The 26,838-nt window shown below is 39.8% G+C and overlaps 1 protein-coding gene across 8 annotated transcripts in view; it reads right to left on the bottom strand.

The window, feature by feature from the left end:
- Positions 1-11,265: 11,265 nt before the first annotated feature.
- epha7 (eph receptor A7) overlaps positions 11,266-26,838 on the bottom strand; it is a 96,080-nt gene continuing 80,507 nt past the window's right edge. For 2 of the 8 annotated variants that reach the window (XM_022193788.2, XM_022193790.2), the window contains exons 10-17: positions 26,523-26,648; positions 25,866-26,051; positions 25,468-25,529; positions 25,034-25,243; positions 23,546-23,761; positions 18,831-19,024; positions 18,029-18,184; positions 11,266-16,120 (exon numbers count right to left, since the gene is read on the bottom strand). In XM_022193788.2, the coding sequence (XP_022049480.1) occupies positions 16,006-16,120; positions 18,029-18,184; positions 18,831-19,024; positions 23,546-23,761; positions 25,034-25,243; positions 25,468-25,529; positions 25,866-26,051; positions 26,523-26,648 (1,265 nt within the window). In that variant the 3' untranslated portion in view covers positions 11,266-16,005. Of the gene's footprint in view, positions 16,121-18,024; positions 18,185-18,830; positions 19,025-23,545; positions 23,762-25,033; positions 25,244-25,467; positions 25,530-25,865; positions 26,052-26,522; positions 26,649-26,838 lie in introns of those variants that run through there. The other 6 variants (XM_022193793.2, XM_022193794.2, XM_022193789.2 and 3 more) reach the window with 4 other exon arrangements.

Here is a 26,838-nt window from a genome sequence, read left to right as displayed (position 1 = left end):
GATGGCAGCTGCTGATGAGGACTGCTATATATTTGTATGTACTGACAGTACACCCAGACTTCAATTTCTATCAATCAATCACACTGTTAACCATCTGTGCCCGTGTCTTTGCATTAAGAGACTTTCGCATACTTTTGTTTTCGCTGCTATAGTACTGCGAGAGCTCATTAACTTTATTACATGCAGCTGCTGTCAGTGTGGCCGCGCTGAACTGCAGTTGGTTTAGCTTTAAGAATAAGTTTAAAAAATGGCAGGGAATACAAACAAGATGCAAGAATGAATTTAAATCAAGGCAGGATGAACATACTTATTTCTATAGTGGTTCTAGTAATAATTATTGTTGAATCTGAACGCTGTAATATGATTTTCAGGTAGTGCATCGGCTTATGTGGTGAATTCCTTTTCAAAGAAGCCTCTCTGGGGCTGGAAAACAGAGCTGGGCTACTCTCAGCAAGCAGAAAGCTAATGGCAGCAGCACCATCACTCATTCTGCTCCACTGTGTCTTTGAAGGAACCATTGTATCTGCCAAATCCATCAACCTTTCCCACAGAGGCATTTGCCAGCCTGTGAAACTGATCATCTACCTTGGGGATTGCAGACCATAGTGGGGGGAGCAATATTTTACTGCCTCCTTAAACTTAATGCAGGAAGGTGCCACTGGCCCAGCCATAAAAAGGACCCCATGAATCCAAAGGGGCCAGGCCACTCTCAATCAGCCGAAAGCACCCTGAGACACTCTCGATCCAGACATTTGATGAATCTGACTGTCGCTGCAACACTTAATCAAGATGAAATTTAGTTTCAGGAAGAGAAGCAGAACGGCAAATTAGTGTTCTTCAAGGTAAGGTGGTCAGATTTGCATTAGAAACACATTATCCTTTGATTTGCCAGGAACAAATGACTGTAATCAACTTGTGGTGTACTTATCTATACTATCCTTTATGAATAACAATCTCTTTGTGCTTTGGGCAAGTCTTCCCCTGGGAAATGAGTGTGCTGAGATTATTGTAGATGGACTCACAGAGACTACAGTCGCACAGTCTTAAATTGTATTATTTACCATAATTTCTTCCTCTGGGTTAAAACATCTCTCAATCTGCTTTTGATGACAAAACAGTGATAGAATAGGAATCAGGAATGGCCTTCTTTACTATTTTAGTACGACCTTTCTAAATTAGAGTAATTTCTTGTTCCACTTTAAGAAAGTTTTAAAAGTACATATCAGTAATACATTTGCATATGACTCCAATGAAATCAAGTTTATTATGATTTGGTCTGCAGCTTATGGCAGTGGGTTGGGCAGTGACATCAAACACTTATTGAAGTAGAGTTTGCAACCCCTCAGAGACTTAGAAGATCTCAAGTTTTTCAAACTGTAACCATAGAGTAGTTATCATGCGCAGATACAAGTTTGAACATGAAAAGCATTGCAGCTGAATGTACAGAAACAAGATTCAACACAATTAGGGATATTTGCAGAACTGGCAAATGTGTGGATTGTGTAATTTACCCTTTTGATATAGTTAGTAGTTTAGTATTATTAGGAGTAGCATATTTAGCTAGAAGCTAGCAATGTTTGCTGCATTTGCTGGTATTAGTGACTGACTTCTCTGCAATAAATTCAGTTTTCTATAAATTAAAGTAAATTTTATTATCCTTAAGCTATAACATAATATTCTGCAACTTAAGCTTTCTTGTTATCAATATCTGGATGAACATCACATGAGCAGGCAGGTTTGAAAGCAGTATTAATTGATGTTTTTGCCCATTTATGGGCAACAAATGATTTACGGACATAGAACTGGCATATTATCACAGTGCAAAGTGAATATGGTAAATATGTTTGTTTATTTGTGCTTCTACTGACACATTAATATTCATTTATAGGTGTGATTCTGGGAACCTGACAAATGTAAGACCAATAATATTTCTGTTTTCAAAGAAAAATATCTTGATCTGTCAAATGTGGCACCAAATTCATTTCGTGTTTACTAACTTTGTTTGTCTTCAAAGTTAGCATACAGTGAATTAGCAGGAATTTGGGACCAGACAGCACAGAGCTGGTAAGAGCGTGGCGAGATGAAGAGTAAATTTGCAGGCTGTGAAACCAAAACACATTCCAAAACGAAGAGCTGAAGGGTGCTAAAATGCTCAGGAGAACTTATGGAAAGCATTCTCTGAGGTTCATTATTACAAGCAACGTCACTCATGGGATGCATCTGATCCATTGTTAAAATGAAAATATCTACAAGAGTATATTCAAATTGAAAAGAAAGGTGGACCGTGGACACTTGTCTGCTTGATCCTGTGGCTTATCAGTTTAGAGCCAGAAAGCATCACATTAGCATCCATATCTACCCGTAAAAGACTGAACCCACTTGACTGCTGCTCCACTTAGTGGCTGATAATATAGCAAAATGTCATGATCTGCAGCTTTAAATACGTGGTGGAGATCCATCCTATCAAGTGGATGTGTTCAGTGAAACACAGGTGCTCCAAATATTTTTTAAAAAGTGTTATTATCTGCCTTTTTCAGAAAGAATTTAATAAATTTAATATCTGCACTAATGTGGTAGTTAATAACTTCCTATTTGATGCCACGACGCATTATATCACTAAATTACTCTTAAAAACACACTTTGTGTTCGGATGCCCTTGTAACTGTCACTCAGGCTTCCTCATTGCCTCCGCTTTAATCACGTATCCTGATTTGTCAATCAGGAACAGATTCAGAGGAAATGCGAGGGCTGAAAATATGATGTTTACTCTGCTAATGATGAAACCAGAAAGAAGATTAAGCGGAGAGACGGTGTTTGATTTACCGATTATTTTGTTGACATCTGACACTTGGAGCCTGAGTAGCTTTATACTCGGGATTACACACAACATTAAAGGGAGAATCAGGGAAAAGCTCTGCTGTTTGCTGTATCAGAAAGCACCTCGTTGACTTCCATTCTGCTAACAACCAACTCTGGTGCTGCGTGGTGGTTGTTGTATTATTTGAAGACCCTTACTGAGATTGCTGCATCACTATCACTGTTATAATAAGAATGCATTTATTGATGTTTTGTCTGTCCTGAGGCACAATGGACTGAGGTTAAAGCATCTGTTTTCACCTTTAATTTAATAGCATTCAAATCAACATCTTATTGAATAGGTTTGGACATATATCCCTGTAGGGACACTCCACATCAAAAGAACAAGCAAGCAACAGTTGAATAGCATTAAGGCCATTGTATTATGAGGCTTCCTGCCTTTGTTTCTTGTAATCTCTTTCTATTTGTAAAAACAAAGCGCAACATTTTCCATTTTTGCATGTGCTACCCGTCTCTATCCACATCTATTCTGTCTCCATACGCTCAATTAATTGAATAAAGGCAATAAAAATGAGAATAAAGTGTACACCCTTGGATGTGGTTACAGGTGCAACAGAGCAGCACCACACCCATGAGTGTTCCTAGGTGTGGTCAGAGGTGCAGCACGCTTAAAGCTTAGACCCACGAGGAAACCCAGCTTTCCAGCCTAATATTTTGCTTCTCTTTCATAAAGGTCACGTGAGCAAAATATATCCAGTTCGCATGTTTTATTTTTGAATTTGAGTCCACAACAATCCATCAGAAAAGGAGAAAGACAGAATATATCAATTTATCGTGTCCACTTGAAGTGATCTTTAACGAAAGATTAAATTTGCACAGGAGCCTTATTGATGCTTTAGTGAGCGGAACTGATAAAAAAATCCAACATGTCCGTTTCTGTAATGCAATTTCTTGTTCCTTACTCAGTGACATGTGCACCAACACTGAGTTGCGATAAGCCGGAATGGCATCGTGTCAGTGTTATAGATACACATTGTTCATGCCATTGTGACTGATGGAAAGAAACCAGGGACGGTGATTTGAGATTATGATGTTGAGTCGCTCTGGGTTCTTTGAGGTGCTGCTTTTATTGAGCTATCAAACTGTAGTATGCCGACACAAGAGCTGGCGTGACATCGCTAAATTTGATTCGTAAATCCACCTTGGATGGGCGAACATCCACATGTCTTGTTAGGTTTGCACACTATTACAATTCTGGGATCCTAAAACATGCATGAAGCTGCTTAAGGTGTGTACTATTGTGCTTTTGTGGGTGTACATAATGTTGAATGTTCACATTGCTCATAAACTGTTGTTACCTTTTGTTTTCATCTTTCTGTCTTTGTATGTCAATGTGTCCTGCATTCTAATCTTGATTTGTACTGTGAACCATGTGACTGTTTCCCTGCAAGCAAAGATATGTGAAACATGCAAAAACATGCACAACTCCCATGTACAACTTGGTCTGATTAGCAGAAACACTTTCCACATAATGAGAATGAACATAATTAGGGTGGATTGATGTCTTCTACCTACAGGTAAGTCCATGACTAAACTTTGCATGAAGCACCAACTCTTTTTTTAGGATATGGGGCCTCATTCTGCTGAAATCACCTCCATTTTTCTTCGAGACAAGAGTAACAGATTAGGCGTGAAAAGTCTACGTTCTTGCATCTGTAAATACCACATAATATTTCCCCAAAGGATACACCTGAACTGTGAAAAGCATAGCCTTTGTTTTCTAAATGGGTCGTGATCTGTTTTCCCTGTGGAGTCCAACAGGTAAACCATTTGTCAGGCCTGCACATTCCCCCTCTAATCAATTTACACAGTTTAAAACCATTCATCTCCATATCCCCTGTTTGACTTCTATATTAGATGCAAAATGTCAGATACTGTAATAATGGTGAAGCAGGGCTCCGGATTATTGCAGAATCGCCAAATACAAATGATTTCTTTCCCTGTTATCTTTCTCTGGCAGTCTGCCAGGTTCTTCTGTTTTTCTGTGGCAGTACATCAGTGTATTGAGGAGATGTAGATGAAGACGTTTCAGGACCCGTTATATAAAGATTTCAATACGTGATGCATTATGGGGTGATGATTAGCTAACAACTGTAATATAATCGACTGGATCACAACTTAATAAGGATTGTGTCTACTTTCCTATTTAAATGTAGAGAACATGCAGATAAATTTCATTTATAGTCCTGAAAAATAGTGCTTGCCGTGTGGAAGACGGGTTCAGTTCTGTGTGTTTAGGGCAGATGAGGTCTGGAGATATGCTTAGCTTAGCATAGCGTAGCACAATGACTGACCGGAAGGAAAATGTGTTAGCTGGACCTTTTTGAATTAAAAGAAATACCTTCCAACAGCTCCAAAGCCATAACAAACTGTGTCCATAAAATAAAATACACAGCTCAGTCGATACTCGACCTTGAAAAACATCACTCACCATGATTGTACTGAGCAGCTTGAAAGTTAAAAAGTGCAACCTGACTGAGGAGTGGTACTTTTTTGAATCATCACTGTATTTCAGTTCAGTTCAGTTAAATTCCATTTTATTTGTATAAAGCCAATTACAATTCATTTTGTTTCAAGATGCTTTACAGAACCAAAATGGCCTGAACCTCCAGAGCAAGCCCGAAGGCGACAGTGACAAGAAAAAAAACCCTTTTAATAGGAAATAAACCTTGAGCAGAACCCGGCTCATATGGAGAGACCCACCTGATGCTGGCCGGCAATTTGCGAGATATAATAATGATAGACACCCACCAATACCTCTGATGATATTGTTACAATGATGGTTCTGCAGGGACACTTTTACTCATACCAACCATATGGATGCTAATTTGACACTTATCACTCACCTAAATGTTGTTTCAGATCAGGTTTCAGACCCTTGAAATGAAAAGTAAATGTATCAACTCCTTTGAATAGCTTAATAATGATATTAAAGATCTTCAGTGATTAAACAAAGTGCAGCTTCCTATGGCTCTGTATCTCACCATTACTGTGGAAAATGTAATAAAAGCACATGGTCCACATGTGATACATCTGTTTGGTTGATGTGGCTCAATGAACAACTGAAATGATTTGTTCATTGAAATCCAACACTGAAATACAAATTAGGATCTAAGCCATAGGTATCTATGACAGGACTCCCTTTGCTTTGACTACTGGATTGAACTATCTGCTCATTTTTGCCTATATGCAAATCATCGCGCTGTTGAATTTGCTGATCACAAGTGCTCAAACTGTAAGATCTTTTTTTGACTGATTGTAAATTAAATGCTCTTGGCTTCACTGAACATAAACAATAAGGTAAAGAATAATGCTGTCAAGTCATACATTTTAGGGAAACCACACTTGTGCTCAAACAAAACCAGACACTGTGAAAATAGAAAAGCTGGAGGGTTAAAAAAGCAATACGCAGGTGTCTATGTATTGTACTTGCCCTGAATATAGATAAAAATGATCAACATAACTTCATGTAACTTTCTCACTATGGCATGCCAAGACGCGCAGGTGTTCAAACCTCAGAGATAACATTTAACGTGCATGGCCCTGAATGAGTAATAAGCTTTGTTCTTTGATGATGGGTTTGAACATGCTCTCTTAAAACTGCCTTTAGAACAGACTCAGCCAACTCACATAGCGTTAATTATTATTTAGTGCTGTTAAAAGTTTTCATATAGTGCCAGTTTACGAAGTAAATCATCTCAGGGCTACTCAACACAGTAAGGTCATAACCTTAGAATATTAGACCTTTGAGAGAAACCTAATGATTTGCTTTCAGTAAGCATTCGGCACCAAAAAGAATTAAAGAACTTGAAGTGCAGATATTTGGCATCCTGATGTTGACCTTATCGTTACCTCTCAATGAAATACCAATCAGAAGCAACAGTAAAAATATCACAACTTTACACTTCGAAAAGTCAAAAAGTTGAAAAAATACGCCAAAGTGCAACTGAAAAAAATAAAAACTCATGTCGTAAATTAAGCCTGACTTAAATGTCATCTGCTTCTCATGTTCGTATACCAGCAGTGGATGGAAAAGCTCATTTATTTGCATTTTCTTTTGCAGGTTTTCCAGAAACTCCTGTAATATTTGAACTAGACTCAGCGTTGTCTCACCCAAAAGCCTATTTAGTGGCTGTACTGGAGCTTTCAACCATATCACATAATCTTCTTCAGCAGATGGCGATTGTTCAATTAGTGTTGCTTTCTTTCTCAGTATCCTAGTTACTGGAATGGGCTTTGCGCTGTTCATTATGTTTAAATATCATTGGTCATTTAGCTGAATGACCCTTGAAGTTTCTTGTCACCCGAGCTGCAGCTTGACTAAAGCCACTGAGATTTTTTTGACAGTCGAAACTAAGAAGAAGGAGCAAATCGGTTTTAAAGTGAGGCACGTTTGATCACACATTGAAAGTACCTCCTTTATCTACTGACTGTTAAGATAAGTATCTATCTTTAGATTTTAAAGCCTGGCACTAAGACAAAGCACCAGGGCACCATTCCTCCTTTCCACATGCTCAATCTCACTGCTGTGCTTCTGCAAATGATCTAACCATTGAAGCCGGATCAGTCTGTGCGGCTTAAGTTAATGGGAGCTGAGGAGAACCCGCAAAGAGAAACACATGGAAGGAAGCCAAATTCATGTGAAAACCAAACTGGTGCTTCACAGAGACAGTCGAGCAGGCTTGGAGACAGCATGATGAGCCACTGCTGGACTTACCAGAATAAATACTAGAACTGCTGAAAGATGTGATCAGAAGAAATCCATTCAATCTCGTCTGAAGAACTGGAACTTCTGGAAGATTAAAGTACAAAACAGGGAAGTTTGGAGGAGTGTTTGGACAGTTCTGACTGTCTTATCATGCACGCATGTTCAAACAAGCTTGCAAGCGTGTCCACACAGTTTCCCAGGCACATCGTCACACATAAAACCCCACTGGTGGTTGTAAACTAGGAAAAGATAAATACTTCTTAAAACATGTTGAGCTGTGACTTTTTTGGGTAATCTTCCCAATAAGCCACTCCATATTCCTATAATTATGTCCATACTGGATGATAATGCATGTCACCATTTACACCGAGTGGGAATGTTCAATGTCAGTCAGGAGGTAATGAGGGCCTTATGTGGTAAGGCAGCAAGTAGGGTGTGGACGTATGCAGTCCTACAAAACCTTCACATTATCTTACACAAGAGTTTTACAGTATAACTGCCTAACCCTGAGCATCCCATGAAGGTTTCATGTGGATTAATGTTTAAATTAAGGTAGATTTAGGATTACTTAGGGTGTGTTTGCATACCTCTCGACCTCTACAGAGTGAAGGACCATGGGATGCAATGACACTACGCATAGGTGGAATGCTGATTGGGTGAAACATCTCAACCTAGAAAGGGAACTGCCACTGCAGAGTTCAAATGCTTGTAGCTGGAAATCCAACAGGCCTGCCAGGAATGTTCTTTGATTCACTTCAACACTCAGTTTCACTCCAATATCTAGATGTTCTTTGTCCGCTGTGACCTTTGTCTTTTCCATCCCGTCTTGCAAAAGCAAAAGGACCACCAACAGCACAGACACAAACAAGAATTACCTACATTTCTGTTTTTTCCACTGCTTTTTTGATACAGTCCCAAGTGGCGATGGCCACATACAAGGTAGACATGCATCTGCAAAGCTCTACTTAGGAGGTTTTAGGCTTTACATACTGAAACTCATTTTCCTACACAACTGTTCAAGGCATTTTCTTCCTCATGAACCACATGTAGCAAAGACTTTACACTCATAGATCCGTTTATAAAAACACAACATACCTTTAATCTTTGTTTATTTTCAATAACCACATTATTTTTTTGTTATGTTAAATGACTGTTTTTGTTTCCTTGGGTAAGGTTTAAGAGAGGTGAATAGTTTCCTTAACCGTACATGTTTCATAAATACTTGCCAAGACCAAGATTATTTTTAACCATAACTACAATGCAGTTGGCATGTTCAGATAGTGAAGAACGGGAAGATTTTCTCTCTTTTTTTTAATGTAGCTTTGGATGGGATCCAGAGTTTTGCTAAATTAGTCCAATATCAGCGTTCTTGTCTGTCAGCGGGGTTGCAGGAGCACACCTGCAGTGCAGCGCCAACAGTGCCAGAGCCTGGAGCTAGCTGCACCCTACAGCCTTTAGAAGCCGAAGAAAACCTTAGCAAGAGCACAGTTTGGCAGGAAGAAAAAACAGGTTTATGTTTAGACTCAGCATGTACGCTGGAAAAGATCTCAGTATTATTTGGGCGTGTGAATCTGAAGCAGGATTAGAAAGGAGGAGTTTTGTTTGGGTTAATTTAGTAAAGCTAAATATTTTTTTTGAGAGCTGCAGAACTTAGACCAGTGGCTGTAAAAAGATAAAGAAACATAGAATTTACCCAAATTTTACAGATTCTTCATAAACCAATTAAAGGAATGGAGTTGGGGTCATGTAGAGATGAAAAATTCTTTTGACTGGAGCATATGACCACTTCCAGAAAAAACATTCTGGAAAAAAAACATATATCATTTGCTAATGAAAGGTCAATATTATAGGAAAGACCAATATGCTGCTGTAGTGTGTTACGCTACAATGAGACAAGCTGAACGTAAGATGATGCCATCAGCTTGAAGATCCATTACTGTTTTTGTTACCATTTGGAACAGTTGTCAAGAACTCTGAAGAACTCAACCCCTGTTGAACTGGGGCATCTTAGCTACACATCATCCATCTTCATCCAAGTGGTTCCTCCAGTGCTAGCTGTTCTGAAGGTAAGCAGCAAAGCAAGAACTTTGGCACATCTTAGAATGTAATTGTAATGCAATTACTACAACTGTACATGCATCCTATTAGATGAACTCGTTACCTTATGATCTGTATAATCAGATGATAAGGTGTAATCTTGCTTAAATGTAGAACCAGGCCTTGTAGCAAAAATGGCTGTGATGCCTGTACAACTAAGAGGATATTGTGTTAACAGAATAACTTATGTGTTGATGTGTTTGAATTTGCTTTAGATAGGAGAACACTATTCAATAGCATTAGTGGGGAGTTACTCGATCTGTCTGTCATGAAAGTACCACAAATCTACCCCGGTGTCCACATAAATACAAATTGAGCTGAAACTCAATTAGTTGATTGGGTTAGGAATATGACGTCCTTATTTTCAGACTGTTGATTTGGCATAGCAATTGGCTTTTTAGCAAGTTGTGACTGATATTGCTTTGTACTGGTATAGACTAGTATGTATGTACAGGGCAGTATATGTGGGTGTGTGAGCAAGTGAAGTATTCAATTTTGATCTTCTCATAGTCTTAAATAGAAATGCAACATGACTCATAGTTAAGTTTCATGCTTTTAAGTGGTGATTTTATGCTTTAAGTTGAGCTCCTGCATTGTTACTGCTATCATTATCAGTCACAGCACACTACACTATTTTCTGTAATGTGTGCAAAGTTGACACGGTTTGCCCATATGTACATCATCAAGTCATTTTTCTTTGGATTTTAGGATTTAAGTGGATTGTATGCATAAAGGTGAGCGCAATTAGTAAATCCTATGTTTGAGCTCTGTCTGGGTTCTTCATGAATGCAAGGTCTCGGCAACCACAATACCTCAGAAATAGTCCGCAAAATGAACCTACCGAGTTCACATATGTGGTCAACATACTTTATCACAATGCATATTTCTTTACTTATCTTGTAACGACGGTGCATATCAAGGGAGCATTTGGTTCTTGTCGACATGCTGAAGTAGGCAGGTGAGAAGACTTTGATAAATACCACATGATTATGTCCAGATGACTGAGTTGGAGGTTCAGTAGCAGTGCGTACCTACTGATAGTAGTCCGAGTGATGGTGTGTTAGGAGCTGTGCTGGAACAAGTCTGATCCACAGCAGCTCCATCGCTCGACTTACAGGGTTTAAAGGATCTGCTGCTGACATCTTGGTGTCAAATAACGGAGGGTACTTTCAGAGGTCCTGGAGAGTTCATGACTTGTTGGGTGTTTTGGCGCCTTAAGAGGGCCTACCAGCACGTTAGGCAGGCGGTGGTCATGATGCTTTGACTCATCAGTGAACAACTGTCATTTCTGAGGTGTATTTTACAAAATTCAAATGCTGAATTTAAACCTCAAGTCATAATAAAATGCAATTGTTTCAGACATTCCTATCTGAAAAGAAGCATTCTTGAATATTATGACTCTTTGTATTTTTTATTTTTTAGAATTAAATCAGTCACTTGAATTTTAGGTGTTTGCCTGAACTGAAAATGTCGATTTCTTTGCAAAAACTCACCACAAATGTGAAAAAATGTTGAATAAATGTGACCAAAACTCCATCTAAGATATGAAAAATGACATAAACACTGCAAAGGAGACCTGAAAATTCTATAGAGATTGTATTATATTTCCAAAAATATATGTACAGTCTATTACAAAGGTTACAAAGCAAAAAGAAGTCTATGTAACAAGAAATTGTCTAATTAAATGATCATACAGTTCTGCCATTGGGGAAAATACTTTTGACCAGTGAATATTCTCAGTACTTTCATCACAGAAAAATAAATAATAAATCGACAATTTGTATTACTGTACAACAAACTAAAAGGCAAAGAAAAAAAAATCAAAACAAAGGTCAAAGTAAAGATGGGAATCCTATCAGCTGTCTTTGGTCCTAAATGAAAAATTATGTACAACTGAAATCTTGTGGGTGACAATAATTCCTCTGCGAGATAGAAAAATATAGTGCATTTTCAATGTATTCAGAGCTCTCTACTGAGTAATATGTGTAAAAAACAATATAAATAAAATGTACAAGTTTTACAATTAGAACATATGCAAAGATCCCCTCAAATCTCGGCTCTTTCTGACACAATCGACAGTGCTGCACTCTTTGGAATTATCCACCACCTCGCCAGAGCGGTGAATCTAATTTCCAACTGCTGAACCACAAAATTTGAAAAATAACTTCTATCTGCTATTCCTGATTCCAACCAACATTCTACATCCTCCAGATTTATATATTTTTTTTGTCTTTTTACTCTTTTTTATTCTTTTTTTGTGTGTATTTTTTTCCTTTTTTTGCTGAAACAGAGCCACAACAAAACCTTTTTTTTGTTTTTTGTTTTGTTTTGTTTTTTTTACAATTTTTGTCCAGAGTCGAGCAACCTGAAGTTCAGAACGAGGATAAAACAAGCTGAAACGGACAGTAACGTTAATTCTGTCGGTGAAGGTTGCAGGTGATTTGGACGCTGAATCGATTGTATCCTGGCCTTAATCTCAATTTGGCTCGAACTGCTGTCTCCCCAGCACAGGGAAAAAAAAAAAAAAAACAAGGCGGGGGTGACAGAGGCATCTACCCTGGAGGTGTGAGGACCCTCCTCCTCCTGGTTTTAAAATCAGAGCAGGGAGTCAGAGGTGGGTTTGGTGGGTGAGAGATGGAGTGCTGCCTGTGAACTGGGGAGTTTTGTGCTGACTGAATGACTTTATGCCGGTATTCAATTCAAAGGTCTGGCCAAGGCCCAATTGCTGAGCTCTGCTGTATGGATAGAGGGAGGGTGTGTGTGACAAAGAGGTCTGGTTGGTGCTAATTTCTGGTGTCTCTTCACAAAGGTGAGTCGCGCAGTGAAAATGGACCAAAGCGTGCGTCCACGCTAAGCCAGAGATGCTGTTAACCTTGCCTGAAAATGACATACAGCCACATTAGCTTTTCATAGAGATCTCTGCCCACGTTGAAGCATTGAATCCTTAAGAAAACCCATGACGCACAACTTGCAATTTATTTCCTGTTTTTTGTGTTGTCAGGCAACAGGATGGCCAAAAATGCTGCCTGCTAAATAGGCATCTGAGCATTTTGTCTTGCACATTTATTCATGTTGTTGCTGTGATATAAGCCTGTGTTTCACATCTGCGAACACTCAACTGTCGTCTGCCCCAGTCCACAAATTAGTGTCCATGCAGCCACTACGCTCCGAACGCTCCGAGTGGAATAGAAAGTAGCCTAATAACACCAACTACACGTCCGCAGCTGTCCTTGTCTGCGTCCACACGGGAGTATAATCAAGGCCTTAGATGAAAAGATTGATAGGACTCTCGTGAGTCGCTGCAGTCAGGGTGTGGTTAGCCCAGCTTAGCATAAAGACATTGTTTAAAGTTCAACAACACACCTACCTGCGCCCGCTAAATCTCACCAATCAACACATCAAATGGAAATTTAAAAGCTGCAATTTGTGGTTTTAGGTGGAGTTTTGTGCTGAAACTAGTTCTTGGTGAGGTAGGAACAGTCATTTCCCAATAACTTGTCTAACTGCGAGGTTTCAGGGTTTTACATGTGGGCAAAAGTGCTAAACCGTCAACAGTTCTAACGTCTTAAAGGAGAATATTTGGGAGTTTTGGCAAACAGTTGAAAATTAAAAAAAATAAATATTCGCATGACAAAATACATCCATTCTGAGCAGAAATAGAGGCCACAGATCTGTGCAGATGGTTCGAATGCAGCCCAGACTTATGAGACTTCATGTGTAGACCACAAACGCTGATTATGTATTTGTGTAGTCTTGCACAGACATCGATTTTCAGACTATAACCTCCACTTCAGAGGTGACAGACTTTCGTAAAATGCAGCCCTTGACAGTGTCTCGGCAGACAGATGCCTTCTATGTTTACTTTGCTTGATTTATCCACTACTTTCATTCTGTGGCTTAGTGTGGACAGAGGTTAAAACCAGAGAAAAGAAAGTATTTTCAAATGTTTCTGGCTCAATGTGGACATAGTTAAGGAGGCAACAGAGAGAATAAAGAAAGCTTCAAATGGTTTTACTGCTTGTTAGAGAGCTCAAGGTTGATTCCCAATGTGATTAGACTTTCTCTATGCAATAGAGGTGAAAAAAAAACCTAAAGAAAATGACCGCAGCTTTGAAAATATAGATTTGTCTCTCAGGTTGCAGCAGCAGGGAAATAATGGTTTTCTACTGTGAACACCACCTCCTCTTTACGTGACTGTTGAATAACTGCATTTTCTATCAAAGAATACTGCACTAAAACATACTCAACATAGAAACTTTCCTTTCTTTTTTTTGGTCTTTGTTGATTTTTTTATTTTTTTTTATTTTTTTATTTTTTGAAGTGGAGACAGATGGCACCAAATAGGTTGATTGGCTTTTAGCACATCTTCTGCAAAGCCCCCCCGCCTCGTCTCTGTCCTCTCCATACAAAGCCGTATGGAAGAAAAGCAGAGCAATCTTAAGAAACACTTTAATGCATGTTCCATCACATCTACGCCTGCGAGGGATGAGCGGCGGAGACGCATGAATAAACAGGGGGAGCTGCATCGCTGCCTGCAGAGCCGGGACGGAGGGATTTAACAGCACGGTCTGCGTCCGATGCGGGCTCCATCGTTTGGTCCTGCATTTTCATACCCAAACCCTAAAGGGCTCTTTGATTTCTGGGCGGCGCAATGTGTCAGAAGATGATGTCAGCATGGCTAATTGGCACCTTTCTCGTGTTTCAGATGGTGTCGCTTTCATCTCTGCAGCCACTCAATTCAACATTTCCATGCCATGTACGATTCTCATCAAACCTTTAGCATATCATAGTGGCAAAATACGACATGATTATTTCATTTGATGACTTGGCACGGCAGTTTTCTGAGCACTTTCCAAAACCGTTTGTAGGTCAAAGAGGTACATTCCTTTTCCTTTTCCGGCAGTGACTGAATCTTTCCAAAGGGTTTGTCTCAGCACAGCACACACATGCATTTTTCTACCTAGCACCTTTTAAAAAAAAAAAAAAAAAAAAAAAAAACCTCAATTGAGGACCGTTTCTACCTGGTAATTATTGCTCTTTTTAGTCCAACTCTTCCACTTCGCTGACTGTGTCACTCGTGGTATTAAACCGTGTCCGTGCACACCAGTTCAAGTTCCACATAAAACAACATCACGCTACGAGGAAAACAACAACAACAAAAAAAGTAGGGAACTTGTCCACCCCTTGAAATGAGCCGCAGAAAGCATTGCCATTGAAGTGCCTAAAATAGCGGCAATACTAAATCTAAACACATTTTAAGGCAGTATTACGTCTACTCATTTCTTGGATCCACCCTTAAAAACTGTATTTGCAGCCGAGCAATGCACCGAAACAAACACTGTGTGCCACATTTTAGGCAAAATGATGGCAAATCAATATGCGGAGGCTGCAATTTCAATACAATCTTTCAACTGTGCTGAAACATTCTACTCAATAACCAAGTTATTGTTCTAAAACTCTGTTTCCCGTAGTGAACACTAAGATGAAGGATATTGCTACTCTGATATAAAAGTCTGTTGATTCGAAGAACAATTTGCCTCCCGCATCTCCTCTGTGTTGCACTTATCGGAAAAATTTCATTAATAAAAACTTTTGAAAAGTCGAAATCATGTGGAGAGCCCACTCCGGTAAGCATGTGAGGATACCATTTTCACTTCAACAGCACATGAAGGAAAACACAAGTCACTGCAAACAGTCCAGCACATCTCAGCACAAAAAGTACCTTGAAAATCTGCAACCTAAAACAAGTTCCCTCTGTGTTTGGATAAAAGAGTTACCCTGTTGTCAAATCCACAGAGAAGAGGAAAAAAAGAACCTTTGTACGTGACACAAGTCACTCTGGCAGACACACATAAAATTAACAACATTAGATAAAGAAAAGTGAAAACCACCGCAAATAGACAAGTCGTTTTTTGTTCTTTGTAAAGGAAAATCCATTGCCATGGTGTGCACTTAAATAGTCCGTTAAGTTAAAGAAACATAAGCGTCAAACTCCTTTTCCAATGCACCGTTTGATATGTGGGTTGAGCTCGTAAGCGCTTCTACAAAAAAGAAAAAAAAGTTGTCTTGTCCAGGTAGTTTCTTTTTTGTTGCTGTTTTTTGCCCTTTTCCTCTCTTTAGTGCCCTTTTGAAGAGGCGGACCACAATCCTTCACTGAGGAACAAAGGAATGATTTCACTCCAGACACAGCCGGAAGAGTCAGACATAACAGACGTCCATTTACTTTGACGATTATCCCGGTTATGTCTCCGGGCGCTGCTCCAGATCAGTTTTTTTTGTTTGTTTTTGCCCCGTCCAAAGGCGCCGTCCGTGGCAGCGGCTCGTCACACCTGGACACCTGTGCCGTGGAGATGCAGCATCTGGGCTCTCATAGTCTGTATGCTGCTCATGATCTTTTTCTGATGGCCCACCAGCGTGATTCCCAAGCTCATCACGTCCCTGCAAGACGGGACAGCACATCAGTCAGTGCACCACATGACCACAATATGGGGCAAAACAAGTAAGATTTACAGCCTGAGGTTTCTTTTTTTTTTCATTTGAGTGAGTAAGGCGGCTAAACATAGCGGACTTATGAATCTCAACACATTTTAACATCAATACCAAGGACGCTGTAGCAAAATGTATGATCTGATGTAGTCTGAAGGTTGGTTCTTTGAGATGAATTTTGGGGAAAAGTTGAGATGGGGACAGACTGCACAGAAATATTTATACCTTCTTAAAACCCACACATGACATGGAAATGAGAGACGTTATCCTGTGAGATGATGGATAAGTCACAGAGCTAGACTAATATGCCCGAGTGCGTAGCCGCCCTCAACTTGTGGATGTGCATGCTGATGGAAAAGATGGAAAAAAATGATCTAAACTTAGTGGGGTGTTTTGCAGAGCAAGCTGTAAAATATTTGCTCATAAAACAATACAAAAAAGTTGTTGTATTTGTCGAGACTGTTAGGTTTAACTGAGTAACTGTCGATTTAACTCTACCTGGCCTCCTTGAAGGTACCGGTCAGGTAAGAGAATTTGAATATGAAGCTTTTAAAAAGCTAAAATTGAAAAAAATAACAGCCTAGGACATTTATTGTTTCATTTGATCAGCAGTAGTTCTCTTCTGGTGTGTTGTGTTGTGAGTAATAACTTTTTGTAAATTCTCAAACACCAGCAATAAGAATAAAGGGCAGGAGTAACTAGAGAAGCACTCGGAGAACGCAGACCTCCGCCATGCAATCTGTTTGTCTGTCTGTCTGTTTGTTTTTTTGTCTGTTAACAGCATAACTCAAAAAGTCATGGACGGATTTTCACCAAATTTTTACAGGATGTCCGGAAGAGCAAAAGTAACCATCGATTAGATTTTGGAGTTGATCCGGATCACCGTCTGGATCCAGGATATTTTTGAAGGACTCTGTTTCGACCATCAAAAAAATCCTGGATCCAGATGGTGATTCGGATCACTTCCAAAATCTAATCGATTGTGACTTTTGCTCTTCCGGACATCCTGTAAAAATTTGGTGAAAATCCGTCCATGACTTTTTGAGTTATGCTGTTAACAGACAAACAAACAAATAGACAAACAAACTCCGGTGATTACATAACCTCCTGGCAGAGGTAATAATCAGCAAGGATATGGGGAGGGTGGTGGAATTACTGTACTTAAAGTAGTATAGAACAACAACACTGTTCTCTTAGCAACTGCACTCACAGTGTCAAGCCACAATCAACAAAACTCAGCCCTCTGTATGCATATTTACATTAATATCCAACCAGGAAATGGTGGAAATATACTCTTTGGGTCTCAGAATGGCTTGTATTGTGAAAAATCTGTGTTGAAAGTGTCGAGCATCACTGAATTTCACTCTAAATGACAAACTACAATGTAGATATGATTACTAAAAACTAGGTTTGACATGACTCTTTTTGAACTAATCGAACGAGTGCACTGGAAATTTACACTATACTAAGACAACAGGTAAATGTGCAGGAAGTGTTGAGTTCGCAAAAACAGCTAATTAAAAAAGGAGCAAAAAATCAATACATAGCCTTCCTACTAAATACAAAGTATAGTAGTAAAACAGTGGTGAAATAAAGTCTTCTCTCTGATATAAACCTGTTTGAGATAAAGACGTGATTCTCTCTGCAGCTCGGGTAAACAAAAGCCCGGGGCCACTATTTGAAAATTTATGGTAAGTTACTCAAACTCGTAAATGTCATGGTATGGCGCACTACCGCCTGAATACAAAGGTACATTTGTTTACTCGAAGGGAAAGTGTAGGTGAGATCAGAGCCGAAACGTGGTTGGTTTTAATGCTCTCCACTGATGCTTAACCCCCCGAGGGCTTTATATCTACTTACTCGATTGACATCCTGGCCACAGATTCCAGGGAACTGTAGCCAGCTGCTGTGAAGTTGTCTCGGTATCGCTCCATCTTGATGGCTTCCAGCCACTCTCCCACTGAGCGGAAAGCGGTGAAGTCTGGTGTGCTCTGATCTAACAGTGGGCTAATTGGTCTGCAGGATGAGCACAGAACGACATTTATGTCTTATGTGAAAAGGAAACATTCAGCTGAAAACACAATCAAGCAGCAGACGAGACAAAGCTGCGACCAAAGGCATCCAGCAGTGCGGTAAATTGCGAGGAGAAAAAAAAAATTGCTGATTGGAGGCTTCAATCAATAAGAAAATCACAAATAGATGCAGCAAGTCAGCCTCTGCATCTGAAAAATGCTTTTGTCAATATCTTTTTAATCTGAATACATTCCTGAATACATACCCCCATACAGTTTCCATCTAATAAAGTGCTTTTTAACCTGTTATAACCTCTTAGTTCCATCTCACCTCGGGAAAGTATGTTCTGACTGCAAATAGAATTCATTTGACAAACGTCAGACTGAGGTCTGGAGTTCTCACTGCACTCCAAAGTACTAAGAACTCGTTATAGAGATTGATTTAAAAGCCCTGCTATTGACCATAAAGCCATGGAAGCTGCTTTGGGGTATCGATCCCCTGGGATTTATCTTTCATCTTTGAACCGGAGACACTAAATCGTCCTCCGGACAGCTTAGATCATCTACTAATGCGCTAAAATATAAGTTAAAATTCTTTATTATATGAAACCAGATTTGAAAGTGATTCATTTGGGACTTTATTTCCTTACCTTGTACACGTTCCCACTGGGGTTTTCAAAGTGTTAGGGTTGCGGATCATCTTGTCGAGGATGCCGACTATCTGATCGAATTTGGGGCGTTCGGCTCTGTCTTTTTGCCAGCAGTCCAGCATGAGCTGATGCAGGCCTGGTGGGCAGTCCATGGGGGCTGGAAGACGGTAGCCCTCCTCTATAGCCTTTATGACCTGGGGGAAGCGAAAAAGACAGAGGTATCAGCATTTGGTATTGTCTGAACCTTAAACCCTTTAGGATTACCCAAGAACAAACCTTATGGCAAAACTAAAAAACTCAACCAAACTCCTTACTTCCTCTTGGCATCAGCCCTTAACATCAACTTAACCCTAAAACTGTAACATGAGCTCTTTAGTATTAGCCTGTAGTGCCACCTCTAACTCTGGCCTTTAGTTTCTCTCCAAACTTATCCCCAAACCCACAACCTTTTAGTGTCGGCCTTGAGTATCGCATTACCCCACGCCTTCCTGACAGCCTGAATAATTTACTTCTCTCCAGGCACATTTCATCCCTTTAACACAGTTTGTAAACAGCACTGGAGCTTAATTAATTCATAGTTACCTACAGCAGGTAGAGCTGAGGAATGAATGGCCTAACCAGATTTGATAGTTGTGTGCCAGCTTTGTTCCAGCAAATGGGGAAATGAGGACTCAAAGCAGGACCATTTAGAGCTGCCTCGCTGATATGCTTTGAGAAGGAACAGCAGAGCATCCGGTTTAGCATAATGCTGTATTTCTTTGTGGCATTATTCCACTAATACAAGAAATATTTCATGTCCACTAGCTTCTTCGATCATAACGAGGCTGCCAAGATCTTTTCTACTGCATTTCCTTCCTGCTCGAGCTGTTAATGATCTCCTCTTCTATCTGTGAAGCCTGTCGGCACAAAAAAAGATGATATGGTTTAAACAGCCCCTTTACATTGTTTACATTTTATGTCTGAGTCAATTTCCTCATCAGGGGGAAGTACTCAAGCAGGGAAAACTGGTTGTATAATGTCTCCTGTGGTACTAAAGGTAAATCTGTGATGCCAACTGGATTGATTTTCAAAGTAATTTTGGAGAGTGACTCAATCTAGAGACGAAAAGTGAAAATCTCTCGTCCGTTACATCCTCAATTATGATCATTTTTATGTACAGAAGTCTTATCCTAAATGACCAGAAAACTGTTAAAGACATTTAGCCTTATTTTAGATGTTTTCCATTGTTGAGATGTGGTTATACAATCAAGTCCAAATGGGTAAGTGCATTAGTGCTCACAGTTTCAAAAATGTTTTAAACAAATCTGAATATAAATGGACCCTAAATGTCTCAAACAGCTCAGCACTGCGTAGGTATACTGCATGTACATTAACAATACAGCCAGATCTCATCGAAAATAACAATGGACACATTATGCATTAACATTTGAATTCCCTAAATTGTTCGGATTCGTTTGAATAGTGCACAGAAAAGCTGACTGTATGACTCAGCTTCGTCTAACTAGTCACTGTATCTCTACAGCTCATCACAATCCGTTGGCAATAATGGCCAAAACAAAGGAAACGAGATCCAGCGTGTGGTAAATAAACAACATTTTATTTGACAGCCGTGTTAAAAAAAGGTTGCGCAATTTATTCAGCTCAGGTGCATTACCAGAATCAGAACCTTTTTTCTCTCATTTACTGATCCCTGAAAAGGTTATGCATGCTTTTATTTTGTCCTGACTCTAATCTAACTGGGCTCAGTTGGAAAACAATCTACTGTTCGAGTGAAACTCTGCAGCTACGCATTTAACCGACTCCTTTAGTGATAATATTACAACAATCCCTGTCAGTGCGAACACGCTGACTGTGAGTTTTAGATTTTAAGGAGGCATTATGAGGTCAGGTTTGTGGTTTATTTAAGCTCGTGCTGCAGTGTAGAAGGAGTTGTTTCCCTGAGATTAATTTCCCACATTGGTCATGTGTTTAAACAAAATACTATATTTATACAGCTCTGGTGAATAATAGAAAAGATCTCCCCGCAGAGTCTTTAAACCTAATCTATTGTCACTCTGCATCTTGCCTGCACTTTAGCGTAGAGTTCATTAAAAGCCAATGCTGTGAGAACAGTAGATGCAGTGGGCACTTTGATTTGAGCCCCGAGCTCTCCTGCCTTTTATTGTGCGGATAAGAAGCTGTGTACGTCTCTGCATAAATTCATCAGCTCCTCCTGTCAGGACTGCTCAGACAAGAATGAGTCATGGAGGGAAAAAGTGTCAAAACACTGAAACTGTTGGGAAAAATGCAAATAATGTTCTTCCTGTATCCCCCGGAGGATGTTTGCTGACGTCTTGACAAAGCGCAAAAAAAAAAGAAAAAAAAAAATTCTGACATTGATGTCTGTCAAGTAGCGGAGCGTCAAAACACCACATATGCCACTTTCATGCCCAGCCATCTTGTTTAGCATTTCTAACATCTGATTGTTCAATCAGCAGACCTCTGCTTTGGAGTGCCGGAGAATCTTAATCGTGTTTATCTAGGATGCTGCGGGTGCTAAACCCTGGAAGCCCATATAGGAATCTTGAGGCCAGAACTGTTTTCGCCGTCCGCCATCAATCAAAATGTGTCAAGCGTCCGAGAATAAGGAGCGGCTTCAAGTGGTCTGGCGACTGGCGCGGTCGGACTCTCTCAGTGGGAGTTGGCAGGAAGGCAGGCAACAGCACTCAGAGAACTCCGGGTGAGTCAGTCATTACAGCAATTTGTGACATTTGTAAAAAAAAAAAAAAAAAAAAAAAAAAGAGTGTGGGACTTTAAAAAGCAAATGTGGTCTTTTGAGGAAGCAAAGTGTGGACAACGTCAGGAGTCAGCTCTTACTATTTACTTAATGGCAAGGCTGCAGATATCCTCCAAGTTATGATTTGTAACTTTAAGCCTCTGATAGCTTTTTTTATGTTTGCACCTTTCAGACACACATATGGTGCAGTACCAAAAAACCCCCAAAAATCATAGCTTTCATAACATCAGTGACCATAATGGTTGCACGTTCTGGCACTTTGGATTGCTACGACCTTACTTTTTTCAGCTAATTTATTGCAGTAAAATGGGCGAGAAAGCCTTGTCTTTGCTGTATTGTGGTTGAGATTTGACTGATGGTAAAATGATAGTTATTTCTTTCTAACTACGGAGTGCAGCCACCACCCGATGTTGCTGACTCATGTTTTGGTTTTGTGAATCTCCAGCGTCTCTACCGAGACCTTTAAATATTTCATTTAAAGGTGTCAAAACACAGATAAAAGAGGCAGGAATACAATAGAAGGCCTCTTAAAAAATGAGAATATTTTTATAGTTGCTAGTTTTTACCTACCCTTGAGACATCCAGTAGCTTGAACATGTATCATCTCAAGGCCCAAGCTGAGATAATGTGCTAATAATGTCATCAGGATTATTTTTGTTGTACTTGAAAAAGCTCCCCCAGAGCCACAGAAAACATTATCCAGCTGTTGTCACAGGTTGAGTAAAACTTTCAGCGAGGAGTAAACTGGACTTGAAGCATATATTTTGGAACAACCCTTTAAAATCAGAGGATATCGATGTCTTGAACTCCACAACAAAGCAATGCGAGCGACGCAAACGGCAAAATATGCATGAGCTGTTTGCAGCGTAATTGGTTCAACACTGCTAGTCACACTGGTTCCCATTACCATAAGTCATTACAAACTTTTAAAGACATTTGAATCAAAAGCATTCTGCATGACAAGTGTTTTCCACTCTCGTTATTCATATTAATAGCACCACCAAATCCATGTTCTCAGGACTTCATTTTAATGCATGTCCCACTTCAGGCTTGTTTCTCCTTCAAATGGATTCAAAAGCCATGATTATAGCGAGACTTCTTGAACTAATTAAGCCCAAGGTTACCGTCCCTGCTGAGCTGCTCTCATGAGGGTCTTGTAAAAATAAAAAAAAAAAACCTCAAAAAAGAAACACAACCTGGGAATTTTGTCTGCGATCCGTGATTTCCTATGTTTTAGTGTTTAGAGGACTTCATTAGGGCATAATTAGGGATGGATCGAGGTAGAATATTACACTCTTACTATTCATGACCTGTCTTCAGATCATAGTTAGTTAAACAGTAATTCTCAGCTGAGACCTTGACTGAAGGTCTCAACTGTACAAACACTAGTTTAAGATGATCTTTCATTATCTTTCATTATTATTTTCTATGAAGTGGCCCACATGCCCAGTTTGTCCAGCCAACATTTCAAAATAGAAATATATCGATTTTTTTAATGATATAATACAGAGGAAATCTACAAAGTGTCACATTTGTGAAGCTAGACCCATAGAATGTTTGACACTTTGCTAAATAAATGACTTCAAAAAAAATCTAAATGTTGCTGAAAATTCTTCAGATTTTTGATTCTTAAACTGGTTGTGAAATTCTCTGCAGCAAAATGATACACAAAAGGTGAAAATATGAAAAAGATCCCTACTAAGGCAGAAAATACCAAAGACCACATTTCCCCTCTGGGATTACTAAAGTATTTCTATTCTATTCTACAATACTGCAGCAAAAGCTCTCAAATCGCTGAGTTGAATCAGTTTTTGTGCATGCAAAGATTGATGACATAAGATTTTGCGAGCCTTTCTCATTTGTGTTCATAAGGTTGTCCGTCAGGAGAATGACGAATTGCATTAGCCGGTAAATGACTTTATATTTGGCAGTAACTCACATCTTGATTGGACATGTCCCAGTAAGGCCGTTCCCCATAGGACATGACCTCCCACATGACAATGCCATAACTCCACACGTCACTTGCGGAGGTGAATTTACGATACTGGATGGCTTCAGGTGCGGTCCATCGGACGGGTATTTTGCCGCCCTGTTCAGTAAAATGCAGGTCAGTGGCTGGAGTAAAGATCAAATTCATTATATCCTGCATCTTCCCCTAAAACACCAATTAGAGAGAATTTCAGTTACACACATGGTCAGAAAACCAACAAACAACTAATACAAATGTTCACAGAAAGACAGATACCAATTTCTAATAAGTCAGTGGTAATGCAATAAACGGTTAATAAATCATTCCTCAATGCTGTGTAAGAGCAGGTTGTGAAAAATCCCATTGGCCGGTGTTCAGGTTTTGCTGCTGAGCACCTCTACCAAAGTGCATTCATTAACAGCGTATTACCATTTACAGCCGCAGACTTGACGGATTATTGTTACCAACTTAATGCGAACTTAATTGCTTATTAGAAGGCAATAAACTCAACGACTGTGTCCATTATTATTACATTTCTTACATCTGCATTTGGAAGTACATTGACAAGGTGGACTGATCTTAGCCGAAAGACTAGTCACTGGAAAGATTTTACTCAAAATAATGAATATTTTGTGTAGTTGTAGAGCTACAGTCAACTGGCAGCTCAATTATCCATAAATCAGTCAATTATTTATTGTATTAAACATGAGAGGAGCCATCACAGCTTCAGATTTCCTCACATTCAGGAATCTTGAATCATCAATTTGCTGCCCTCAAAAAAACTAATTCTGCACTAAATATTGAACTATTACTTCCTCAGTTGATTCCTGTTGGCCTTTTCTTTAGTAAATCACAGTGTTTTTATATTATTTATGTATGTTATGTGGATATTTACAGTTTGCATATGCATCGTGGACTGTATATTCAAATTTGTCTTATTGAATAAAATCACTTTTTTCTGTTTTTTTTTCATTTTTAATGTTTTTTTTTAACTTAAATAACTGCTAAAGTTTGTGATTGGTTGAAGCTGTAACTAGTTGTTTCACACTATGAATTTGATGATAGATAAGGGTCAAAACACTGCATCTGTCATCAACATATTCCATAAATGACCTCTTTGCTACTGTAACAGCAGACAAAATAACCAGACAAAGGGATTTCTCAATAACTGGCAACACAAATGTTCCTATTAAGGGCTTATAGTTTAACTATAAGACATTATTAAATGATTAATTGCCTATATTAAAGACTTACTTACAGCTTAAAAAGCCTTTTTAAAGTCTGTCTCACAAAAAAGTTGTGCAAGAATACAGCGTGTTTAACATATTAAAAACGGGTGAAAACTACTTGGCCGTGCTCTTGCGCTTCTCTGCTCTATTTTCATGCACCGGCAGTGACTTGATTAGAGAATTCAGACAAGGCTCCTGGTGGAGCGAGCGAGCACTTTAATTGACTCACAGTTGTTGTGTAGACAGCCTCGGGATCGTCGTCTATCACCCTTGACAGGCCGAAGTCAGACACTTTACATACGAGATTGCTGTTGACAAGGATGTTTCGCGCAGCCAGATCTCGATGGACGTATCCCATATCAGAGAGATATCTCATTCCCGCCGCTATGCCCCGCAGCATCCCCACCAACTGGATGACTGTGAACTGACCGTCGTGTTTCTGTTGGGCGCAGAGAAAACACAGGCGGGTCAGCCATCTTCACTGACCATGAGGGAAATGTAGGTCACAGCACTGCAGCAGCTCCGGCACAAGATTTATGATATTTATGCGCTACACAGATCCTGCTGCAGACTCGCTGCTCTCTGGGACACTTTCTAGCAAAAAGAAAAAGTTTGAAAAAGATGCTGCTTTGAGCCTCTCTGTGCTCCGAAGGTGATACTTACCCTGAGGAAACCGTCTAATGAGCCGTTCTCCATGTACTCGATGACAATCATGACCGGTTTCCCTGCAGAAAAAAAAACAAAAAAAACAGAGAAGGATGGACAAAAAAGGAGATGATTAATTAATAGCTAAATTTTATTTGCTTACAAAATGCTTCACAATAAACCGGCGCGCCAAAACCGCTTCCAAGTTATTTTTAGCTGCGCGTTTCATTGGCTTTTAATTAAAAGTTACCATCTGCTCCTTTTATTACAGTGTCTAAATGAGAAAATGTTCAACAGCGAAAGCGGCTAATTTAATCAGATATAATGTCACTCTAACTGCACCTCCCAAAGCTAAACATACCCTGATGATGCACATTTTACATGAGCTCATAGTTGGGATTTTGGACACCGTTTACCTCTTGTTACGACTCCCTCCAGATGAACTACATTGGGATGGTCGAACTGTCCCATAATGCTGGCTTCGCACAGGAAGTCCCGCCTCTGTTTCTCCGTGTAGCCCACTTTGAGGGTTTTAATGGCGACCGACACGTCCCGCTTTCCGGGAAGCTTGAGCCGGCCGCTGCACACCTCCCCGAACTCTCCTGTGTGGGATGAAACAATTCATGAGTGAGGGGGCTGGTGGGTAAAAAGGGAAAAAAAAAAACATCAAGCACTTCACGATGACAAATTTATTAGTGTATTTTGAGACAAAGCAGCTGTGCTGTGCTGGAATACAAATTGGAGTGCGATATCTTGTTATACTCAGGGGAGTGTAACCAAGACCTATAATAAGACATGCTAGAGATGCATAGATACTGTCATTGACCGCTTCTGTAAAACCCATGTGGCAGCAATTTTTCAACTGTGGGTATCTTCTCCATGACTGCCTCCACGAGACGCGGCCCACACATTAATTGCAATGAACTTTTTCCCCCCTTTGCAATTGCTCTATCAATATCCGATGCATGAAGCTGTGTCCCTTATTCAAGGTGTAAATATTTGCCTGTCAGGGTGATGTATGAGAGCACGGAGTGACTTAACACAAAGAGCTGAGAGACACAGGATGGGCTCACCTGCTCCAATAACCCGCTCAATTTTAATGCAGGAGGCGTCCAGCTCCTTGGCAAATTGATGGACAGCCCTGTTTGGGTCCTCGTAGGTTTCAGGGTCAATGTAGGTTTTGGTGCCTGGAAATTTGACTGTAGAAAGGTAAGAGGATTACTGTTACGATTAAATATGCACACTGCGCACCAGCGGGCGCTTGACAGGCAAACGATTACTAAGACCAGTGATTCAGAGGGAATTGCTGAACAGTCAGCGGCCGGTGTCAGAAAGGGTTTTCACACAGGGAAATTCAGCACAGAGAGGGAGGCAAAGATTTGAATAACC

Source organism: Acanthochromis polyacanthus, chromosome 16 (assembly GCF_021347895.1).
Source record: "Acanthochromis polyacanthus isolate Apoly-LR-REF ecotype Palm Island chromosome 16, KAUST_Apoly_ChrSc, whole genome shotgun sequence".
Lineage (NCBI taxonomy): Eukaryota > Metazoa > Chordata > Actinopteri > Pomacentridae > Acanthochromis > Acanthochromis polyacanthus.
The sequence above is the reverse complement of the archived record's forward strand: the minus strand, read 5'-3'. Positions and strand labels throughout refer to the sequence as shown.